Raw genomic sequence first — 24,721 nt, 5'->3', positions numbered from 1 at the left:
TTTGGTGCGTCGTATCATTTGTTATGTATAGAGTGCTTGGGGGGCCCCATTGTAAAATTTGCATTGAGGCCTACAGCTCCTTAGCTATGCCACTGCTCTCAGCATGACTGATTACAGCACTGAGAAGAGAATTTTTGTGCTGCAGGCAGCAATTGGAGCTCTGTCAGACAAGGAGGGGGGGGGCGCCCACCTTAGACCTGGAGGGGGGGCCCACCGAGGGAAAAAACTGTACTACAGTGGCCCAGTCCGACCCTGCTGAGGGAGCTATTTGGCTCCGGCTCTAGCGAGGAGAGAACACACATTACTACACTGAGGGAGCTATTTGGCTCCGGCTCTAGCAAGGAGAGAACACACATTACTACACTGAGGGAGCTATATGGCTCCAGCTGTAGAGAGGAGAGAACATGCATTAGTACACAGAGGGAGCTATTTGGCTCAAGCTCTAGAGAGGAAAGAACACACATTACTACACTGAGGGAGTTATTTGGCTCTAACACACATAATAAATAATAATACACTGAGGAAGCTATTTGGCTCCAGCTCTAGAGAGGAGAGAATGGAAAAGACCACTGTGAACTAGCCCTTAGTGAAAGAAAAATTATGTTCTCATTCATGTTCTATAAAAAATGGTTAAGAAATCATACATTCTGCCAGGGTATGTAAATTTATGAGCACAACTGTATGCTTTATTTCCAATATTTCGTCACTATTCACCTTTTATACAGCGATACTGTCACTAGCTCACTGTATGAAAACCACAGAAGTGGGTGTGCAGTGTATGGGCACCATTTACATTATAAGCGCTGAAAACCGTGCCAGACTTCATATACAGTGAACATGCTGAACAGTCTACACTAATTCTGACCCCTCCCCTATTCCTAGCAGAGAACATTTAGTTCTTCACTAAAACTGCCCCCCACTGACCTGTTCCTCATGCAGCTGAACACCAGCCACTCAATCAGTACCGGGACCGGATGTATAAATCTGCTCTAGATCATCGCTTTATCCCACACCCTGCATTGCAGGACATCACAGGAACAAACACCAGCTTATTGGTCATAGGCACTCCAAGAAACACCGGCAGGCCTGGATTTACAGCACAGAAGCCTATAGGCACAGATGTCCTGACACCTTAGACTTCGCCCTCCATGAACCCACAAACCCCACCAAATTGCACTGCAAGTGTGCTGTCTATCCTAGCTGACACTTCTCCCTCAGTCTCCTTGTCCGTCATAGGTGTTACAGGTGTCCCTTAGCATCACAGTGGCTTGCAAAAGTATTCGGCCCCCTTGAAGTTTTCCACATTTTGTCACATTACTGCCACAAACATGAATCAATTTTATTGGAATTCCATGTGAAAGACCAATACAAAGTGGTCTACACGTGAGAAGTGGAACGAAAATCATACATGATTCCAAACATTTTTTACAAATAAATAACTGCAAAGTGGGGTGTGTGTAATTATTCGGCCTCCTGAGTCAATACTTTGTAGAACCACCTTTTGCTGCAATTACAGCCGCCAGTCTTTTATGGTATGTCTCTACCAGCTTTGCACATCTAGAGACTGAAATCATTGCCTATTCTTCTTTGCAAAACAGCTCCAGCTCAGTCAGATTAGATGGACAGCGTTTGTGAACAACAGTTTTCAGATCTTGCCACAGATTCTCGATTGGATTTAGATCTGGACTTTGACTGGGCCATTCTAACAGATGGATATGTTTTGTTTTAAACCATTCCATTGTTGCCCTGGCTTTATGTTTAAGGTCGTTGTCCTGCTGAAAGGTGAACCTCCGCCCCAGTCTCAAGTCTTTTGCAGTCTCCAACAGGTTTTCTTCCAAGTTTGCCCTGTATTTGGCTCCATCCATCTTCCCATCAACTCTGACCAGCTTCCCTGTCCCTGCTGAAGAGAAGCACTCCCAGATCATGATGCTGCCACCACCATATTTGACAGTGGGGATGGTGTGTTCAGAGTGATGTGCAGTGTTAGTTTTCTGCCACACATAGCGTTTTGCATTTTGGCCAAAAAGTTCAATTTTGGTCTCATCTGACCAGAGCACTATCTTACACATGTTTGCTGTGTCCCCCACATGGCTTGTGGCAAACTGCAAACGGGACTTCTTATGCTTTTCTGTTAACAATGGCTTTCTTCTTGCCACTCTTCCATAAAGGCCAACTTTGTGCAGTGCACGACTAATAGTTGTCCTATGGACAGATTCCCCCACCTGAGCTGTAGATCTCTGCAGCTCGTCCAGAGTCACCATGGGCCTCTTGACTGCATTTCTGATCAGCGCTCTCCTTGTTCGGCCTGTGAGTTTAGGTGGATGGCCTTGTCTTGGTAGGTTTACAGTTGTGCCATTCGCCTTCCATTTTTGAATGATCGCATGAACAGGGCTCCGTGGGATGTTCAAGGCTTTGAAAATCTTTTTGTAGCCTAAGCCTGCTTTAAATTTCTCAATAACTTTATCCCTGACCTGTCTGGTGTGTTCTTTGGACTTCATGGTGTTGTTATTCCAAATATTCTCTTAGACAACCTCTGAGGCCGTCACAGAGCAGCTGTATTTGTACTCACATTAGATTACACACAGGTGCACTCTATTTAGTCATTAGCACTCATCAGGCAATGTCTATGGGCAACTGACTGCACTCAGACCAAAGGGGGCTAAATAATTACGCACACCCCACTTTGCAGTTATTTATGTTTAAAAAATGATTGGAATCATGTATAATTTTCGTTCCACTTCTCACGTGTACACCACTTTGTATTGGTCTTTCACGTGGAATTCCAATAAAATTGACTCATGTTTGTGGCAGTAATGCGGCAGAATGTGGAAAACTTCAAGGGGGCTGAATACTTTTGCAAACCACTGTATGTAGCGAGAGCTATCCTTAGTATTAAGTAACTAGAGGTGCCCCCGACTGAAGGGACATCTCGTCAGTAGAATGCTGAGACCTGGATGAGTTACCTCTCATTTACAATTCTGCATAGGTAAGGTAGGAGGGAGGCACTTGGGGAGGGGAGTGAGCTGCCTTACATCATCAGGTGCCTGTAGGCACGTGCCTTATGGTAAATCCCGCCCTGAACACCGGATGGGCAGAGAGCGGGTAGCATCGTTTCTGGGACAGTTATATGTTTGGGCACATTTTATTTTACGGATCTCAGGGCCCTGTATGTTAGTACCATCTTACGGTTCCTTCAGCTTACTGAAAATTAATGACTAAAGGCTCATTAGACCACACTGGGGCGCTAATCTTTCTTCTCTACAGAATACGTTGGTGCTTTATAAATCAATAATAATTTATTCTTTTATTGTATTTATAAAGCGCCAACATATTACGCAGCACTGGGCATTAGTTAGGATTACAGACGATATTTTGGGGTGACCTACAGCAATAAGGCAATCCTACTAATTCTAATGCTTGGGGGTTATACTTTGACCACCCAAAGCAACAAGACTGGTAGCTGAATAATGGAAGAGGCTACACAGGCTGCCCAGAGCAACTGCAGCTCTGGGCTTCCGATATCGCTACAAATAAGACGCAATGGCAGCGCAGTGCGATGCTGCGCTGCCTTAGCGATATCAAGCATTCAGATAGATACAAGACAGGACTATAGATTGGAGTGTAACTAGTAGCAACCGAAGCCCACAATCACGTCCACAGAAGCAGAGCAAGCAGGCTAACAACAGTCACCAGCAAGCATCCACACAGGCAAGACTACAGGATAGAACGTAACTAATAGCAACCGCAGCTTATAGTTACGTTCCCAGAAACTAGAGTAGCAGGAATACTACCAGTCACCAACGTGGTGATGGCAGAATCCAAGCTACCAGGATAATGGACTTCACTGACCTACCGCGGATTCAGCGAATGTCCATCAGGCATGGAACTAGGCAATACACAATAATACAGAAAAATAAACAGCTCAACTAACGGATAAATATATATTAGCAAGTCTGCATATATATTTATCAAGAAACTAGCTAAAGCACAAGTAATAAGGTCACATTGAACTACAATAACAGAAATATACAGAGTAACAAGGTGCCTAGCAGACTAGCGTACTGACCGCTATGACAGGCAAGGACCAAAAGGGAAGACAGACTTTTATGCCGGCATCGACCAATGGATGCAAGCATGCTAATTTCCACATAGCAGAATGGTAATCATTCAATCCTGAGCTGGCTTGATTACCATTTGCTAGCTGGTTGTGAATGCAAAGGACTCCCATAAGAAATACACGCAGTATTATGTAACAACATGCCTGCAGGAAATCCAGGGCCATCTGGCCCGCAGCTCAGCTGCAGCAAGCAACTGGTGGAATGATGACAGCATCCTGAGCTGCCCAGAACTGCAGAGCGATTGCAAATGGCAATGTGACTCATTGCGAATGTACAACTGAATGCAAGAAAACAAGCCAGAACTGTCCGTTTGCAGCTCCACTGCAATGGACAGAACACGCTACAGGAGGAATCCTTACACTAATATTATGAATGGGAAAGTTTGGATGTTCGTTACTCAACCACACAACAATGGCTGAACGGATTTGAATTAAATTTGGCACACACATAGTACATTACATAGTATAAAATTGTATTCCCATAACCAAAAAGTGGGCGAAGACAAATACAAATTTCAATGGGAAAATGTAAACTGCAACCATTCTTACAATGTTAACCTGCTGGGCGGTCTGGACGAGCTCAGCTCGTCCAGTACCGCCGGAGCCTGCCGCTCAGGCCCTGCTGGGCCGATTTGGCTGAAATAAAAAGCAGCACACGCAGCCGGCACTTTGCCAGCCGCGTGTGCTGCCTGATCGCCGCCGCTCTGCGGCGATCCGCCGCGAGCAGCGGCGAAAGAGGGTCCCCCCAGCCGCCTGAGCCCAGCGTAGCCGGAACGAAAAGTTCCGGCCAGCGCTAAGGGCTGGATCGGAGGCGGCTGACGTCAGGACGTCGGCTGACGTCGATGACGTCACTCCGCTCGTCGCTATGGCGACGATGTAAGCAAAACAAGGAAGGCCGCTCATTGCGGCCTTCCTTGTTTATTCTGGGCGCCGGAGGCGATCGGAAGAACGCCTCCGGAGCGCCCTCTAGTGGGCTTTCATGCAGCCAACTTTCAGTTGGCTGCATGAAATAGTTTTTTTTTAATTAAAAAAAAACCCTCCCGCAGCCTGCCTGGCGATCTTAATAGAACGCCAGGCAGGTTAATGGTAGGGTTCTCAAGCTTTGCACAGTTGGTCACTGGGTGACTGGGACTAATATTCAGAAAAGTGGGTGGAGCCTACAAAAGCCAATCAAAATTCACCTTTTGATTTTCAAGGGGAATATGTAATTGCTGCCATTTTTGCACAAGCCTCAAACCTGGTACAGTTGGTCATTGTGTGACTGGGGTTCAAATCCAGAAAACAGGGTGGAGCCACAGCCAATCAGATTTGTTTCATTTCAATGCAAATTATTGATGCCAAAGACTGTAAAGCTCATAAACTATGTCATTGAGTAATTGTGTGTTAGGGTTAGAAAAAGTAGTTGGAGCACACACTAGCCAAATACATAGCCGGGCAATGCAAACCAGATCATGCAGCACAGTACAAGGTAATGCTTAGTCTGTCACTGGATGGGAGCATGGAGATTAGGCAAGTCGAGTTCACTCATATCCATAGGATGGGTGTACAGTAACGGAGGTGCATGAAAAGGTAGGAGACATAATGAGGAGGACCTTGCCCGAAGGCTTACAATCTAGAGGGAGAGGTAGGGACACAAAAGGTAGGAGACCAAAGTTCAGCTATGGTAGGGAGTTCCATAGTGTTGGAGCAGCTCTTGAGAAGTCCTGGATTGGGTGATGCGGGGGGCAGTCAGGCGAAGTTCATTGGAGGAGCGGAGTAAGTGGCTAGGTGTGTACCTCCGAGTAAGATCAGAAATGTAGGTTGGGCAGGTTTTGTGGACAGATTTGTAGGCCAGACATAGCATCTTGAATCTGATTCTGGACTGGATAGGAAGCCAGTGGAGGGATTCAAGGAGAGGATCTGCCGTGGTGGAACGATGGGAGCAGTGGATAATTCTGGCTGCTGCATTCATGATGGACTGCAGTGGGGCTGTTCGGGTCATAGGGAGACCAGACAGAAGGGCATTGCAGTAGTCAAGGCAGGAAATGATGAGGCCTTGGATGAGGAGTTTGGTGGTGACTGAGGTCAGGAAAGGGGGAACCTTGCAAATGTTACGGAGGTGGAAGTTGCAGGACTTTGTGAGGTTTTGGATGTGGGGTGGAGGAGAGTGCGGAGTCCAGGGTGACACCCAGACAGCGGGCTTGAGAGGTAGGGTGAATGGTAGTGTGGTCAACAGTGACATTCACATCTGGGAGAGTCAGGGATGGCCAGGGTGGGGAGATCACAACTTCTGTTTTGTCCAGGTTTAGTTTCAGAAACCTAGCAGACATCCAGAAGGAGATGGCTGATAGGCAGGAGGAGACCTTGTCCATGGTAGTGGTGGATAGGTCAGGGGTGTAGAGGTAGATCTGGGTGTCATCTGCATACAGATGATAGTTAAAACTCATGGAGGAGATAATCTTGCCAATGGAGGATGTGTATAAGGAGAACACTAGGGGGCCAAGGACCGAGCCTTGGGGGACTCCCACCGAGAGGTGGTTGGGGGTGGATGAGGACTCATTGAAGTAGCGGTTGGAGAGGTAGGATGAGAGCCAGGGCGAAGTCATGAATGCCCATGGACTGGAGGAGTTGGGGATGGTCCACTGTGTCAAAAGCTGCTGAAAGGTCAAGGAGGAGAATGGGGTAATTGCCTTCAGCTTTAGCTAAGGTGAGGTCATTGACCACTTTGGTGAGAGCTGTTTCGGTTGAGTGGGCAGACCAAAATCCAGATTGCAGTGGGTCTAGTAGGGAGTTGGCATTGAGGTACTGTGTCAGGCGTTTGTGAACCAGACACTCAAGGAGTTTTGACGCAAAGGGTAAGAGGGAGATAGGACGGTAGTTGGAGGGTAGTGAGGGGTCAAGGGAGGGTTTCTAGAGCAGGGGTAGTACAGTGATAATAATATAATTTACTGTGAAGTGAGAACACAAGAGTCCAGCTGTACAACATACGTCCTTACAGGGAGTGTTATCACCAGGCTGGAGGTTTATTAGGGTGGAGGAATGCACAAAAATGAGACTACGTTTATAGTGGTGTTTCGTCACATTAGTCATGGTACATTGTGGATTTTTCATGATTGATGAACCTTTGCACTGAGGAAAGGAATATTATCCAGAGAAAAGTGGGCAAAAGTAAAAGGACACAGCATAGGGACCAAACGGGTTAGAGGAAATGAAATAGCATTATTATACATCTGAACTTTTAAAATTACAGTACTGTATATAGCCACAATGCTTTGAAAGAAGAATCTGACCAACATATGGCATTAGTGATTTAGTACTATAAGGAGAGAGAAGAACGCAGAGCCCATCGTCCATATACAGCAGTAGCACAAAGCTTACTGTTCTCACACACCCTGGCCATAAGTTCTGGTGCCACTTTCTACTTGCCGGAACTCAGAACAAGTAGCTGTGCTGCTGAAGAAAAAAATCTGAGAGTAGATATCAATCAGGATAAGCAGGCTTAACGCTCGTACACACGCCGTACTAAAGGCAACGACGGGTCCGTCGTCACCTCCCGCTGGGCGGGTTTTCAGCAGACAGTACAGCGTGTGTACAGTCTGTCGGCGGACTGATAAGGCTGTTTCTGAACGATCCGCCGGGCGGATCGTTCAGAAACAGTCATATCAGTCCGCCAACAAACTGTACACATGCTGTACTGTCTGCTGAAAACCCGCCCAGCAGGAGGAGACGACGGACCCGTCGTTGCCTTCAGTCAGACGTGTGTACGAGCCATTAGTGTGCAATAAGCTGATCTTTGTGTACTGCTATATTTGGTAAGGGTTGGAAGAACAAGGCTGCTTGTATAAAATGGCCATTAATATTAGGGAACTACTTTTAGAATGTAATGTAAAGATAGCATTATAATACGGTTATCCCTCAAGCCGATGTGAGAAAATGAACATTGTGCAGCAGAGATTGTACAACACAAAACCCTGAATGTGGCTGAAAGTCTCACAAGTTGTCAGTGCTGGATGAAGGCTGACCTTGTATTTTGGAAGGAGGGAGGGGCTCCCGTCCGCTTGTTCCAGGCTCCGCCCTGAGCGCAGGTGTCTCCTCCTCATCACTATCCTCTTCCTCGGAGGAGGAAGAATTCTCATCAGAGGAGTCTGCAAATATGGCTTTGAATAGGTCCATCGGTGGCCTCTTCTCCTCCTCCTCCTCCTCTGCTGCCTCTGGATCTGTCTGACTCAGAGGGACCTGCCAGGATAACAGTTACACATTATATGCAAGAACTTCTCAAGCAGTGACGCAAATGCACAGTTAATATTCACCGTTAATATTATGCGTTTTATAAAATCACATGTGTTTTTTTAAATTGCAAGGTCTTAGAAAAATCGTGATGACCTGTACACACTGGTGGTGTGTACAAGACAAAAACAATTTTAGAAAAACGCAATTGCAGTGACTGCTGCGCTTTTTAAGCTCTGCGTTTGAAAAAAACGTAATGCATGCAATTTTCATTGTGTTTTTTAGGTAAACAATCATGAAAAGCTTCAACAAAATCGCAATTGAATCGCAAACGCACACAATCACAAGTAGAATATTGATTTTAAAAATGCAATTGCATCGCACTGCATTTGCAATTACGCTTGGCGATTTTGCGCTTGTGTACAGGCCATTCAGATTGTAATGTGTACCTGTTGGCAGCATGCAAGTTAAGTGACAGTAGATATAGAGTGAGACCCCGGAAGACACTCAGCTGTCACAGACTGGTTTGCTCGGGTTTTTGTAGGTTTAGTTTCTAGTTCCCGTCACGCAAGTTAAGCGTGGGGTAATTACAATTCTTGCAGAGTGACTGATTTTTCTGGTCTGGTTCCTCACATGCAAGTTATAAGAACTCCTATTAGCCAAGCAACAGATGATTAGGGAGAAGCAGCTGAACATTTATTGCTTTGCACCACTCAATTTTGATCAGATTTCAGAAGTAGAAACTGCTACCAGCAAACCCCCAGGACAGCTTGATAAAATGACCCATTTCTAATAGAGAGTCAATTAACTATGATCGAACAATGTTAAAGGATACCAGAGGTGACATGTGACATGAGGTAGACATGGGTATGTACAGTGCCAAGCACACATAACTATGCTGTGTTCCTTTTTTCCTTTCACTGCCGGAAAGAGTTAAATATCAGGTATGTAAGTGGCTGACTCAGTCCTGACTCAGACAGGAAGTGACTACAATGTGACCCTCACTGATAAGAAATGCCAACTATAAAACACTTTCCTAGCAGAAAATGGCTTCTGAGAGCAGGAAAGAGATAAAAAGGTTCAACAGTTGATAGATTTTAGCTCTGGCATACTGCAATGAATGTGTCATTCAGCAAAAACAATAAAACAGTTAACACTTAAAAAGTAGCTTTAAGCCTAAAATAAAATCGTGGAATATTTTTTTTTGCCTCGGATGTCCTTTAACCACTTCCCTACCATAGGTTTTTTTCCCCTTCAAAACTGCAGCAATTTTCACATCCATTTTCACATCACACTCCTACCCATTCATTCGCCAATTCCTTTATCTCTACTTATCATGGGTGGTAACAATCACCCCTGCGACCCCTGCATTGCAGGGGGGCCCAGAGGCTTTGGGGACCCCTCCTCTATCTCCCCAAACCGCAAGTGCAGCCAATTAGCAAAAAAAAAACCTCCTCCTTCGCTCAAAAACCGTCCCTGCACGTCCTGCTGCCATGTAGAATAGTGAGTAGCTTCAGAATCTGTAATTTTTTACTGCTTCCAGATGCTACTTCACAGCACAACACTCTCTGCTGCCAGTCGCAAGCTCCTGACCACATGACCCGTATGGGGTTCAGGGACCAAGAGAGCCCCATGCTATCATTTGTGCAGGGGGGGCCCTATTAAGTCTAGTTACGCCCCTGCTACTTATCACACTGAATTGATCTATATACAGTGGGATGCAAAAGTTTGGGCAACCTTGTTAATCATCATGATTTTCCTGTGTAAATCGTTGGTTGTTACGATAAAACATGTCAGATAAATATATCATATAGGAGACACACACAGCGATATTTGAGAAGTGAAATGAAGTTTATTGGATTTACAAAAAGTGTGCAATAATTAAAATTAAGCAGGTGAATAAATGTAAGCACTGTTGTCATTTTATTGATTCCAAAACCATTAGAACTAATTATTGGAACTCAAATTGGCTTGGTAAGCTTAGTGACCCCCGACCTACATACACGGGTGAATCCAATTATGAGAAAGAGTATTTAAGGGAGTCAGTTGTAAGTTTCCCTCTTTTTTTCTGTGAAGACTCGCAACATGGGAGTCTCAAAACAACTCTCAAATTACTTGAAGACAAAGGTTGTTCCCCATCATGGTTTAGGGGAAGGATACAGAAAGTTGTCTCAGATTCAGCTGTCTGTTTCCACAGTTAGGAACATATTGAGGAAATGGAAGACCACAGGCTCAGTTCAAGTTAAGGCTCAAAGTGGCAGACCAAGAAAAATCTCAAATAAACAGAAGCGACGAATGGTGAGAACAGTCAGAGTCAACCCACAGACCAGCACCAAAGACCTACAACATCATCTTGCTGCAGATGGAGTCACTGTGCATCGTTCAACCATTCAGCGCACTTTATACAAGGAGATGTTGTATGTGAGAGTGATGCAGAGGAAGCCTTTTCTCCACCCACAGCACAAACAGAGCAGCTTGAGGTATGCTAAAGCACATTTGGACAAGCCAGCTTCATTTTGGAATATGGTGCTGTGGACTGATGAAACTAAAATTTAGTTATTTGGACATAAGAGGCATTATGCATGGAGGAAAAACACAGCATTCCAAGAAAAACACCTGCTAACTACAGTAAAATATGGTGGTGGTTCCATCATGCTGTGGGGCTGTGTGACCTGTGCAGGGAATCTTGTCAAAGTCGAGGGATGCATGGATTCCACTCAGTTTCAGCAGATTCTGGAGACCAATGTCCAGGAATCAGTGACAAAGCTGAAGCTGCACCGGGACTGGATCTTTCAACAAGACAATAACCCTAAACACTGCTCAAAATCCACTAAGGCATTCGTGCAGAGGAACATGTACAACGTTCTGGAATGGCCATCTCAGTCCCCAGACCAGAATATAATTGAAAATCTGTGGTGTAAGTTAGAGAGCTGTCTAAGCTCGGAAGCCATCAAACCTGAATGAACTCAAGGGGCCTGATTCACAAAGCGGTGCTAACTGTTGGCACGCTGGTGAAAAGCCCTTTATCACGCCTAAACTCAGTTATGGCATGATAAGTTTAGGTGTGATAAATTTAGATGTGATAAGTTTAGGCATGATAAGTTTAGGTGTGATAAGTTTAGGTGTGATAAGTTTAAGCACCAACTGGGTTAGCACTGCAGTGCACAGCTGATCAAAACTTTTGCACTTGCAAAGTCTGGTGCATTTCACATAGAGTTTAATGGCGCTGCTTTGCGTGCAGGACTTTGCGCGCGATCTAAACTTATCATGCCTAAACTTATCATGCCTAAACTTATCACACCTAAACTGGCTTTTCACCAGCATGGTGCAATGGATATCATGCCTAAAGTCTCTAACTGGGTTAGCACCGCTTTGTGAATCGAGGCCAAGATGTTTTGTAAAGAGGAATGGTCCAAAATACCTTCAACCAGAATCCAGACTCTCATTGGAACCTGCAGGAAGCGTTTAGAAGCTGTAATTTCTGCAAATGGAGGATCTACTAAATATTGATTTGATTTCTTTTTTTGGTGCCCAAATTTATGCACCTGCCTAATGTATCTAAGTTTAAGCACCAACTGGGTTAGCACTGCAGTGCACAGCTGATCAAAACTTTTGCGCTTGCAAAGTCTGGTGCATTTCACATAGAGTTTAATGGCGCTGCTTTGGGTGCAGGACTTTGCGCGCGATCTAAACTTATCATGCCTAAACTGGCTTTTCACCAGCATGGTGCAATGGCTATCACGCCTAAAGTCTCTAACTGGGTTAGCACCGCTTTGTGAATCGAGCCCAAGATGTTTTGTAAAGTGGAATGGTCCAAAATACCTTCAACCAGAATCCAGACTCTCATTGGAACCTGCAGGAAGTGTTTAGAAGCTGTAATTTCTGCAAAAGGAGGATCTACAAAATATTGATTTGATTTCTTTTTTTGGTGCCCAAATTTATGCACCTGCCTAATTTTATTTAAACAATTATTGCACACTTTCTGTAAATCCAATGAACTTCATTTCACTTCTTAAATATCACTGTGTGTGTCTCCTATATAATATATTTAACTGACATTTTTTATTGTAACAACCAACGATTTATACAGGAAAATCAGAACGATTAACAAGGTTGCCCAAACTTTCGCATCCCACTGTAGTGTTTTTTTTCGCCACAAATTAAACTTTCTTTGTACTTTTTTCTAAGAATTATTTTATATGTATTTTTACAAGTAAGAAGAAGAAGAAAAAAAGAAGAAGAAAAAAAATAAAAATTACTCAGTTTTCAGCTATTATAGTTTAAAAATAAATAGTTCTGCTGTAGATAAAAACACAAATTTTATTTGCTCATTTGTCCCAATTATCACAACATTTAAAGTATGCTGCTAGCACAATGTATGGCAACAACATTTTAATTTGAAATAAAGGTGTATTTTTTCTGTCTACTATATAAATAATTACAAGCCCTTATTTGCCAAAATAATAGTAATATACCTTCATGACATACATAAAAAAAATAAATAAAAAAAAAAGCTGAGTCCCTAATCTAACTAATTATGTTTTGTTTTTGTTTGTTTTTTAATTGTGCCACTTTTTTCCGTTTTTTTTTTCCTTTTCTTTTTTGTACAAATGTTTTTTATTGGTAACTATGGGGTGAAGGTGAGAGGGTTAATTTATTTAATCATTTTTGTATTTTTTTATACATACAGTATATACTTTGTATATGTGAGTATATTTTCACTTTTTGGCCACTAGATGTCTCCACGCTTTATTCCCGTGTACTTTGAACAGTACACAGGATGTAATGTTGTTTATTCAATACAGGCACTCTGATTAGCTTTGTGAGCACATCTCCCCATTCACTGTTCACAGACCAGCGGGAGTCTGACAAGAGCACGCGCATGAACATGCACGATCGCACGCCCTGCGGAATAAAACAGACAGACGCATATCTATGCCCCTGAGCCAGAGATGAAGTTCTCAGGCGTAGAAAAAGCATAGCAAAGGTAGAAAAGTAGTTAAGAGGCCCTGGGTTTTTCTTTTATCAATCAACTGAAACCAATATGTGAGCCATTAAAGCACACCTAACGAGAGAATGATATGGAGGCTACCATAATTGTTTCCTTTTAGGCTAGGTTCACAGTGGTGCATTGTGGAGCAGCATATGGGCCGCTGTGTAACGTGGCTTGCCGCACTGCAATGCACCATAAATGCATGGTTGACAATGTGGCGGGTGCGTTGTGGTGTAATAGTGCAGCTTGGTAACGCAGTGCATGCTTGTTACCACAAAATGCACTTGTTAATGGCTAAGAATACTTGTCATTGACTGTATGTGACGAAACATTTAAGTAACATGCGGCATGACTTTCCTGATCCATTGCATTGTGTTCATGTTATACAGGGAACACAATGCAATGGTCACTGCGAGCATGGCCTTAAAACAATACCAGTTGCCTGGCAGTCCTGCTGATCTCTTTGGCTGCAGTAGTGTCTGAATCACACACCTGAAACAAGCATGCACCTAACCCTCCAGTCACACTTCACTCAGAGCACCTGATCTGCCGTATGCTTGTTCAGGGTCTGTGACTGAAAGTATTAGAGAAAATAAATATGCCAGCCTCCATATCCCCCTGACTTCAGGTGTCCTGTAACCAAGTCTGGGTATTTGTACCTGGCTTGACGAAGCTGCTGAAGCCGGTGGCTCCATCTTCTTGTCTTCCACCTCATCTTCCTTCTCGTTCTTCACCTGACTGACAAACTGGCCAACAGGCTGCTTCTTCTCCTCTGCGGAGGACATATCCCACCTGGATGACTTCTTCTGCTCTGGAATAAGTGGACGAGAAAATGTTACCAGCAATGTCCACCCCAAGGTGAGAGATCAGTTACAAGTGCAGTTTGGGGCGGGGGGCTTGGGGTTGGTATTATTATGGGATACCAGCGACCGCGTCGTTATGGCTGAAGACCCGGGGCTCTAGCCCCGAATCTCCACCCACTGCGCCCCGTATGTCAGGGCATGTCAGTGCCCATCAGTGCCCCGAACTATGCCGCTTTCCTCTTTCTCTTCCTCCCCCCCTCTTTCTTTGCGCCCAATCAGCAACTCAGCAGGGGTGAGTGACAGCTAGGCTGTGCAGTGCCCAGTTTGTCACCCAGGTCACCCTATGCTGAGTCAGCACAGCGGATGCCTGATCAGCAGCTCCCACTCACCTCCTGCTACAGGCTCTCGCGATGTGGCTCTACTTCCTGGTTCTAGTGCACCTCACGTGATTTCGCGAGGTGCAGTAGATTGGGAGGCAAAGCAGAGATACAAATTACAAGAAAATATGTATTCTAACTGAGGAAAAAGTTAGGACGCCCTTCCCCCTAATAGCTTATGTTGCCCCCTTTGGCATAAATAATGCTGGGAACATACTTCTTAGAATAGCTTGCATTTTCCACGTAGCCTAATTGCACATAATCTAAGTCTACGGGTAGTAGAAAAATCGTATCGGTGTGCAATTCCCAATGCAATATTATGTGAGTTTTTAAAATCACACAGGAAGTTGATTTTAAGCTACGGCCGATTGTACCATGTGCACGGACGCCGGCAATCAGAGTCCATATCATAATCCCACTAAAACGCTGTAGGGATACTTGAAATGGGCACAAATACCTCACAGCTGAAAGAATTCTGCATTGAGGAGAGGAGCAGGCCCATGTCAAAGAACGGTAGATGGCTACAAGAAGCAACTTGCTGCAGTCAGGGACACTAGCATGTGTAGGTGTCATGTGCCTATGTTTTTTTTACTGCATTTTCAGTTTATGTGCGTTTTTCGTGTTTCCGTTTTAATATGTACATTCAAAAAGTAAACAAAATACATTATCGGATATTGTGTTTTCAAAACGCACGCAAATTCCCATAGGAAGGCATTGTATCCGGATTGCATACAGTATGTAGGAAGAAGGAACTTGCTGTGTGATTTTAAAAGCTCACATAAAAAGCTCACAATAGCGCAGTGTTCCCTGAAGGCCTGGTTTTGAATGTGCGATGTTGTGCGTCCGGCACGACACAACACATCGCAAACACTGGTTTATGATGTGAAACCAGCCTCAAGGACTTCCAAGGTGAGGACAACAATCGATGTTTACTCACCTGGGGTATCTTGCAGCCCTTAGCTACCGTTTCAGTCCCTCGCCGCAGCCCCGGTCCTCCTCCCCTGTCCCGCTGGCCTCCATGTCATATGGCGCATACAGCGCCTGTGCAGCTAGGGGCTGGAGGAAGCCCCAGGTGAGTAAACCTAGATTGTTGTCCTCACCTCGGAAGTCCTTTTGGGCTTGTTCACACCTTTTGCTTTTTTTAAGTGCTGGCGATTTTCTAAATCGCCTTAAAAGCGCTTGTGCAATGATTCCCTATAAGAGTGTTCACATCTGAGCGGTTCGTTTCCGATCTGCTCAGCAAAGCGCTGCCTCTACCATTTTTGGGGCGATTTGCCTCAATGGAAGGTATAGGGAAATCGCAAAACGCTTCAAAAGCACTTGGTATTGCGATTTCCCCAGCACTTTTAAGAATAAATACATTGTATTTATTCTTTTCCGGGTCAAACAGGAAGTGAAAAAACTAATCGCAAAGCTAGCAGAATCACTATTGAGTGTTTCTGAGGCGGAAAGCCTATTCCCAATCATTCTTTGATCAGGAGAAGATAGCAAGTCTGCCACATGTACTCATAACCTGTATTTGGATACCTTATATCTAACATAGGGTAAAAAAAAAAAAAAAATACTTTAAGGAAAAAATGATTGGTCTTTCAAATTTATTGGATAAAAATCTGATTGGCTGTACTGGATAAATCAGATGGAAAAATCTAAAAACTGAAATATTTTTTCCATCGTTATTGGCTCGATTTTAATGAATGTTTGATCAAGCAGATGAATCAATCATATTTCTCTGGTCGAAAGAAAACTGAATGGTGTTTGGCCATCTTTAGAGATGGAAAATCTCTGCTGTTATGATAAGACACTCACTGCTTTCCACGGACTGCTGGGATCTCTCCGGTCTCGCTGTGCTGGCCGCTGGTGGCTGGGGTTCAGGAATTGTGAGGAAATTAAACACAGAATATTTGTCCCTCTTTACTTTGGGCAGACCAACAAGAGTTGACCTAGAAAACAATACCCACAAGTCACGCATCAATAAAATCCCAAAACATTATAGCTTTTTATATTTCTATTATGATGTCAGGTGTCTTTGCTCCCTGGAAATATTGGTGAGTACATGATGTGTGTTTCCTTAAAAGGATCCTGAGTTGAGAGATACATGGAGGCAGCCATATGCATTTCCTTTTACACAATAATTTGCCTGGCAGATATGCTGATCTCTTTGGCTGCAGAAATGTCACACACTACATCATACACCTGAAACAAGTATGCAGCTAATCCAGTCAGACTTCAGTCAGAGCATCTGATCTGCATGCTTGTTCAGGGGCTGTGGCTAAAAGTATTAGTGGCAGAGGATCGGCAGGACAGCCAGACAACTGGTACTTCTCCGCTGAGGGCTTTTTCCCCTTATGGATCACAGCAATTTTCGCCTTTCAGCGCTCCTCCCTTTCATACGCCAATAAGTGTATCTCTACTTTACCACAACTAAATGATCTATATCTTGTTTCTGTTTTTTGCCACCAATTAGGTTTCCTTTGGTAGTACATTTTGCTAAAAAAACATTTTATTTTATATGCATATTAACAGGAATAATAAAAATGTTTTATTTTTTATTTTTTTTTTATTAATTCTCAGTTTTCAGACATTAGATTTCTAAAATAAAATATGGTACTGTGGATAAAACTCACGTTTTATTTGCCCATTTGTCCCAGTTAATAAAACATTTAAATTATGTCCCTAGCACAATGTATGGCAACAATATTTTATATGGAAATAAAGAGGACTGCCCTGCTCACACAGCTTACCCAGGATAAGGATCGGGGATGTTGAAGCGCTTGCACAGCAGCATGTCCGGGTGCCATTCAAACGTATCTCTAGTCAGCTTTCCAAACATTTTCATCTTCACTGCTGCATTCTTGTCATTCATATCACCCTGCAGGGGACAGAAAATACAAAAAACTCAGACAAAACACACGAAGAGATAAGAAAAAGCTTAAAGGACAACTGTAACAACAGGGATATGGAGGCTACCATATTTATTTCATTTTACGCAAAACCAGTTGCCTGGCTATCCTGCTGATCCTCTGCCTTGAATACTTTAGCCATAGCCCCTGAACAAGCATGCAGCACATCAGGTGTTTCTGATAATATTGTCAGATCTGACAAGATTAGCTGCATGCTTGTTTCTGGTGTAATGTAGACACTACTGCAGCCAAGGAGATCGGCAGGGTTGCCAGGCAACTGGTATTGTTTAAATGAAAATAAGTATGGCATCCTCCTTATCCCTCTCCTTACAGTTGTAATTTAAAGCAAACTTACATTTCACTCTGATTGACCCCATCTTTGTGATAGTCGATATAGTTAAAAAACATTGTTTAATAGCTCAGTGTCATCTCATTTGCTGTCCAGAGCTGTAGAATTCGGCATTTCTGTGTTACGGGGTCATCACCTTAATTTTCCACATAGAGAGGGGGAGAAAAGTGCTGCTACAGACACTAAAGAATATGATTAAGCTATGGTTTTGTTTAACCCCAGTGAAGTCCGCACACTCCAGTCACAGCCCCATAGCTATGATTAAAGGGAGTCTGAACCGAAAACAAGAAAAAAAAAAAAGATACTCACCTAAGGAGAGGGAAGGCTATGGGTCCTATAGAGCATTCCTGTTCCTCTCACAGCTCTCTCGTTCCATCGCTGTCTCCCCGTTCAAATCCCCCGCCGCATAACGCTCCAGAAGTTTTCGGGAGCCCAAATGCTCTCAAAGACGCTCAATACTGTGCAAGAGCGCACAAGAAGCGTGCTCGCGAATGCGTAAGTAAAGAGGGGGGCCTGTGGTGGAGGATTTGAATGGGGGAACCAGCGCTGGAACAAGGGGACCGTGAGAGGAACAGGAAGGCACAATAGGAACCAGAGCCTTCTCTTTCCTTAGGTGAGTATATGTTTTGTTTTTATTTTGCTTCAGACTCACTCTGACCCAATTGAAGTCGGCACACTCCAGTCACAGCCCCAATAGCTACGGCTTTGTGCAACCCTAGTTTAGTCGGCACACTCCACTCATAGCCCCCATTGCTATGACTTAGGACGCACAGTCTGGAACATGTTAACCAGAACATTCATGTAGAGGGGTTATATAAAGGTCTCGGCAATACGTCACCTCTTCATCCCGCTGAACCTCCACTTTATCCGAATCATCTTCGTATTTTCCACGAGTAAATCGAGAGGAGAGAGATGTATTTGTTGGTTTGTACAACATGGCAGATCGCATGAATTCTTCACGTTCGCGAGAGCGCTCCCATTCGGTCATGCTGGGGTCCAGGGAACCGTCCAGAGCATCTAAGAAATAAAACGATTACTGTCACACATTCAGTAGATATAGGATACAGTGCAAAGCTCCACAAAGCTGGACTTATGCAGAGCCTTCCGCAATAGCCGATTGATGACATACAAGTGAATGGGGAAATGGCAGTGTGAGGGCCTGCTGAATGTGCTCCCAATTATCAGGGGGTCAGATTTCACCTGATACTTAAACTTATCCGAGATAAACTTTTATTCATTACATAATTGTGTTCCTTTTTATATAGTTTATAGAGCATTCCTCAAGCCCAATACTGTTTGTTTTTTGTTTTAATACTCTAATTCCCTATAAACTAAACAAGCCTTGCCCACAACTCCTCCAGTGCCTTGGCACTCTCAGACTCATGTAGCAAGGGTTTATGGGAGCTCAGTCTGGGCAGGAGGAGGAGAAGGTGTTACTAGCCAGAGATTTCAGAGGCAGAGGGGAGAAAGGTGGAGTGGAGTTTTCACAGGCTGAGGGCTGGAGATGCAGAGCAGCTTTGCCTGTGTAATGATCATAAGCAGAACATGGCTGCTCTCATTGTATCAGAGGAAGAAATAATCATATACTGTTGAAGCTGTTTGCAGCTAGAATTGCTGTGTAAACTATCTAAACTTTAGATATGATATATATACAAGTTACTTGTTATAGTTAGTTTTACATCCCGGATGCGCTTTAAAGTCAGGCTTTCTCAACCCGGGTTACCTGGAACCCCAGGGTTCCTTGAGGACACTGCAGGGGTTCTTTGGCATTTTTTCCCTTCGATGAGACTAGTTGGTGAGGTCTAAAAGTCCCTCCTTGGCTACTCATTAAAAAGAAGGGCTAAATTGGGGGTCACTATAACAAGGAGCACAGTAATAAAAATCAATATTTTAGTGAGGTAGTATAATAAAGAGCCGTATTATAGGGGAGAACTATAATTAGAAACAATAACACTGGCTACTAGAATAGGGAGTACTGTAGAGGAGGAACAAGGATTGGGGGCTTAAAAAGGAGGCTGTTACAGTTTCAAAAAGTTTTTAGCCACATCTTCTTTTAAAGACTGTGCTTACTGCAAAATAAACCCACATGCCCTAATGCAGGGCTTCCCTGAGATCCAAGGTGTATTTGAAGGATTCCTCAGAATGAAAAAGTTGAAAAAGACTGCTAGGAGAAGATCCACTATTGAGGATAGTTATGCCCCCTTCATGCTTTAAAGCATAAAGACACCTTCGTAGTGTTCTGAACCATAAAATATGAACTGTGTGCTATACCTGGATACATGTAGTCTTTATATCTATTACAGCAGAGTAAAACAGTTTAGATAAAAATTCCAAGCAATTAATGTAAAACAACCTTACTTATTTACATATTAGTTGCAGCAAACGTGTGTGCCTGCAAGAGTGGTGACATCAGCTGTAAGTCAAAAAGAATGTTATTTCTTATTGGGTTACTGAATGGTAAGCGATGGGGCAGGAAAACTGAGTTCAGCTAGTTACGGTGTCGGAGTTCACATCAGCTAGTGTGACTGTGGACTGGGCGGCTCTGCTCTAGAAGAGAATAGGTAAGTGGCTGAAAAAGGGAGGAAAACAGCCATGGTTAGCTAAGCTTTTTGCAGTGTACAGGAATAGAACATTCTGTATTGCTGCTGTTATTTTATGGCAATGCCTGTAATCCTGGGATGGGAGTGGCCCGATGACAGAATGGTTGTTGGGCAGATCCTTCTGCTTGGTGGAACAAACATGAAATCGGGAAAAATATGGGAGTCACTTAATGCACAGCCATGCTACTCCTAATTAGGAGGAGTCTACTGAATACATTTGTACAGTACGCTATAAAAGGGTATAGGCAGAGGTTGCATGTGCCAGAGACCTCTGCCTATACCTTTTGATAGTGTGGTGGAACAAACAACCTGTAGGCCTTCAGTTTTTTTCCCCATTGATACTTTTCTCCCCTCTTTTTATATTCTCAAAAGCAACATCATTGGTCATTACAGTCTTTTGCCCTTTCCTTTACCTTTGTGACCTTCATGGAGTGCCCTGATGTAGTTCTCATATCTTTTCTGTTTTTCTGAATTCTTCTCAAAGGGTCGGAACTCTGCAGCATTCTGCGGAACAAGGCGCCGGTCCAGAAGTTCATCCTGGCTTCTTTTCAGTGCCTCGTCTTCTGCTGAGGCCTGGAAGCGGGTCTTCAATGCTTCTTGTGCAAGTTTCTGTGCTTTAAGTCTATGTTCCTCCAGGGATTGCCTTACATCAGTGATCCGCTCACGGTCCTTATCAGACAGCAGGTCCAGGACGGATGACGGCCCTATTGGCATAAAGTCAAAGTTATTTAAAGGATAATGCCATGTCGATGCAATAGAAATCTACAGAAGCAGAATTAGGTTACTAGAGATACTAGATGCAAAAACTTACTCTCTGTCCATTTGGATATACCGTAGATACACCAGGGGCTGAAAACAAACCCTGTTCTGAAAGTCTGTTTATACAGGCTCCATGATACACAGCTCTTTCAATAGCAGAAATGCTGTTTGTTTGTTTTTGCGATATTAAACACAAGGGGAACCCAGCATTGGAATATTAATTGCAATAACTGATACGAATAGGGGGATACTGTAATTTAATTTAACACATTGTGGGGTTTTCCTTTACAATAGGTTTTTGAAATAATGGCGAAATCAGCATTTCTGCCACTGACAGTACCGTGCGTCATGTAATGAGTTTAAGTACACCCCCTTTCAGTGTTAACAGTGGCTTCTGTCAGGCAGACCCCAGAAACTCCACTTTCATTGAAAATATTATACAAATGTATATAATTTCTCAATAAGAGCCCTTTTAAACTTTAAATAGCATCTATTCTATACCAAGCGGTTTTTCATAAGTTTTGGTGCGATTTTTGTGTGATCAGTCATTTTTGCATTGCGTTTGGAAATGTGATTTTCAGATTATTTATTAGCAGCAAAAAAAACGGAATGGATAAACTGAAAGAAAAATCACACAGCATTGCATTTGCTAGGCTAGTTTCCTGCACTCCCATTAACTTTAAAGGGACACTTAAAGAGACTCCGTAACAAAAATTGCATCCTGTTTTTTATCATCCTACAAGTTCCAAAAGCTATTCTAATGTGTTCTGGCCTACTGCAGCACTTTATACTATCACTGTCTCTGTAATAAATCAACTTCTCTCTCTTGTCAGACTTGTCGGCCTGTGTCTGGAAGGCTGCCAAGTTCTTCAGTGTTGTGGTTCTGCTATGAACTCCCCCTTCCAGGCCCCTCTATGCACACTGCCTGTGTGTTATTTAGATTAGAGCAGCTTCTCTCTTCTCTCTTATCTTTTACAAGCTGGATAAATCGTCCTCTGAGCTGGCTGGGCTTTCACATAGTGAGGAATTACAGACAAGGGCAAAGCTGTTTGCAGGACGAAAAGAGCAGCCTGAAACTTCAGTGCATGAGAGATGCAGGTGGAAAGAAACACACAAATGATCTCTTGAGATTCAAAAGGAAGGCTGTATACAGCCTGCTTGTGTATGGATGTATTTTCTATGTGTGGACATACTGTACATCAAACTACTTCCTGTTTTGGCGGCCATTTTGTTTGTTTATAAACAAACTTTTAAAAACTGGTTTTTAACCACTTTTAATGCGGCGGGGAGCGGCGAAATTGTGACAGAGGGTAATAGGAGATGTCCCCTAACGCACTGGTATGTTTACTTTTGTGCGATTTTAACAATACAGATTCTCTTCAAGCCAGGAATAAAAAAATAGTTTTACTTTCCTGGGGCTTCTACCAGCCCCCTGCAGCCATCCCGTGCCCTCGCAGTCACTCACGGAGTCTCCAGTCCCCCGCCGCCAGCTAGTTTTGTTTTCGCTTACAGGCCCTGATAGGGAGTTGATGTGCTTTCTGAGCCTGCGCAGTTCTGGCCACATGTATCCTTCATGTTCCCATCCTCAATAGCGTCCTGCACAGGCGTAGGATGCTATTGCGGACTGGTACGTAAAGAAAAATATGAGTGGCCAGGTCTGTCGGGTCTGTCAGCAAAAACGAAACTGGCGGTGGGGGACCGGAGGCTCCGTGAGTGACTCTGAGGGCACAGGGCGGCTGGAGGGGGCTGGTGGAAGCCACAGGAAAGTAAAACTGATTTTTTTATTCCTGGCTTAAGTGTCCCTTTAATGCACATGCAAAGACGGGAAAAATGTTTGGGGGGGTGCGTCATCAGAAAGACTGAAGACCAGCTACTCGCCAGAGTCACTTGGTTCAAACGTGTGTAGAAAATGTACCAGTTCAGCACGTTTTCTACACTTCCGAGAAACGCAGGAAGCGAATCCTTTTGTTAAAAATAGGGTCTTCTTCCACTTGTGCAAAAACATTGTATTTGTTTGAATTGAGGCAACTGAAACGCAAGTCCTGACCTGCTCCTCTTTTCCAGACGAGTGGATGCAATTCCCATAACCACCTATGGTGCAAACACGTCTGCCCGGACGCAAACGCGAGGTAACGGACTGGAGACTGAAGTGCTCCACTCTGCCGGACCAAGCCTTAAAGCACATCAGAGACCTTCAAATAATAAGGTCCTGTAACCATGGGCGTAGCAATCACCCCTGCGACCCCTGCCATCGCAGGGGGGCCCAGAGGCTTTGGGGGACCCATCTCATCCCTCTCCACACCCGCAAGAGCAGCCAATTTGCAAAAAAACCCTTCCTGCTGTTCGCTCACAAAAACTATGTGCAGGAGCGTGTGTAATTTTTTCCAGCTTCCAGGCGCTGCTTCACAGCAGAAAAATCTCTGCTGCCATTTGCCAGCTCCCGATCACGTCACCCTCATGGGGTTCTGGAACCAAGGGGGCCCCATGCTATAATTTTTGTAGGGGGGCCCTATTAAAGGCAAACTTCAGCCTAAACAAACATACTGTCATTAAGTTACATTAGTTATGTTAATTAAAATAGATAGATAATATAATCTCTTACCCACACTGTTTTAAAAGAACAGGCAAATGTTTGTGATTCATGGGGGCAGCCATCTTTTTGGTTGAAAGGAGGTGACAGGGAGCATGAGACCCTGTTCCAACTGTCCTGTGTCCTGATCACCCCTCCCAGCTGCGCGCGCTAGGCTTCAAATCTCAAATTCATAATTTAAAAAAACAAATTTGTACCAAAACAGCAGAAGGAGAACAACAACATCAGAAATCCCATCATGCTTTGCACAGCATCAGGGGAAAAATGCCCGTTTTCTTCTGTGCAGCTAAAAATGAAGCTTGGGTAAGAAAAAAAAGTTCTGATGCTGTGAAACTGTTAAAGAAACACCAAGCCTTTTCAGTGCTACTGAGTATATTTTTAGTCTGGAGGATTACTTTAAGTCTAGTTACAACCCTGCCGGTAGCCTTACATTTCCACAAACTACATGGAAGACACACCAAGTGCTTATAATTTAATCACTTTGGTCTATCTGGATGGATATATCCGTCCAGATAGACTGCACAGCTGCTGTGGGGCCGCGCGCGCTCCCGCCGCCTTTCGTGGCCCCTGAGATCAATGAATAGGAATACAGATCCATTTCATTGATCTATGTCTACCTAAGATAAACCGACAGCTTTCTCTGGAAAGCCGCGATTTTTCTATGTCCCACGTCACCCCTTCAAGCTCTCGCTTGCAGGATGGAAAATCAAAAACTCAGTTTTTTGGTTTTTTTTAAATATACACAATACATTTCATTTAAAATCCCCTGTTTACCTTCCCACTCCGAAAAACCCCAAATAAAATTTTTAATTAAAAAAAAAAAAAAAAAAAAAAAACCACAACAACATAAATAGTTACCTAAGGGTCTGAACTTTTGTAATATGCAAGTCAAGCGGAGTGTATTACTATACTTTTTTAAAAGGAACCTAAACTGAGAGGGATATGGATGTTTCCTTTTAAACAATACCAGTTGTCTGGCAGTACTGCTGATCTCTTTGGCTACAGTGGTGGTTGAGTCACACACCTG

General features: G+C 43.7%; 1 protein-coding gene across 1 annotated transcript in view; it reads right to left on the bottom strand.

Moving 5' to 3' along the window:
- GPATCH1 (G-patch domain containing 1) overlaps positions 1 to 24,721 on the bottom strand; it is an 80,077-nt gene that overhangs the window by 12,255 nt on the left and 43,101 nt on the right. Inside the window, exons 11-16 of the mRNA XM_068261407.1 lie at positions 20,759 to 21,049; positions 18,584 to 18,762; positions 17,238 to 17,365; positions 16,303 to 16,436; positions 13,976 to 14,127; positions 8,119 to 8,332 (exon numbers count right to left, since the gene is read on the bottom strand). Coding sequence (XP_068117508.1) covers positions 8,119 to 8,332; positions 13,976 to 14,127; positions 16,303 to 16,436; positions 17,238 to 17,365; positions 18,584 to 18,762; positions 20,759 to 21,049 — 1,098 coding nt within the window. The remainder of the gene's footprint in view (positions 1 to 8,118; positions 8,333 to 13,975; positions 14,128 to 16,302; positions 16,437 to 17,237; positions 17,366 to 18,583; positions 18,763 to 20,758; positions 21,050 to 24,721) is intronic.

The sequence above is a fragment of the Hyperolius riggenbachi genome, chromosome 11 (genome assembly GCF_040937935.1).
Source record: "Hyperolius riggenbachi isolate aHypRig1 chromosome 11, aHypRig1.pri, whole genome shotgun sequence".
NCBI classification, from domain to species: Eukaryota; Metazoa; Chordata; class Amphibia; order Anura; family Hyperoliidae; genus Hyperolius; species Hyperolius riggenbachi.
Note: the sequence above shows the minus strand (reverse complement) of the source record. Positions and strands in the feature narration are given on the sequence as shown.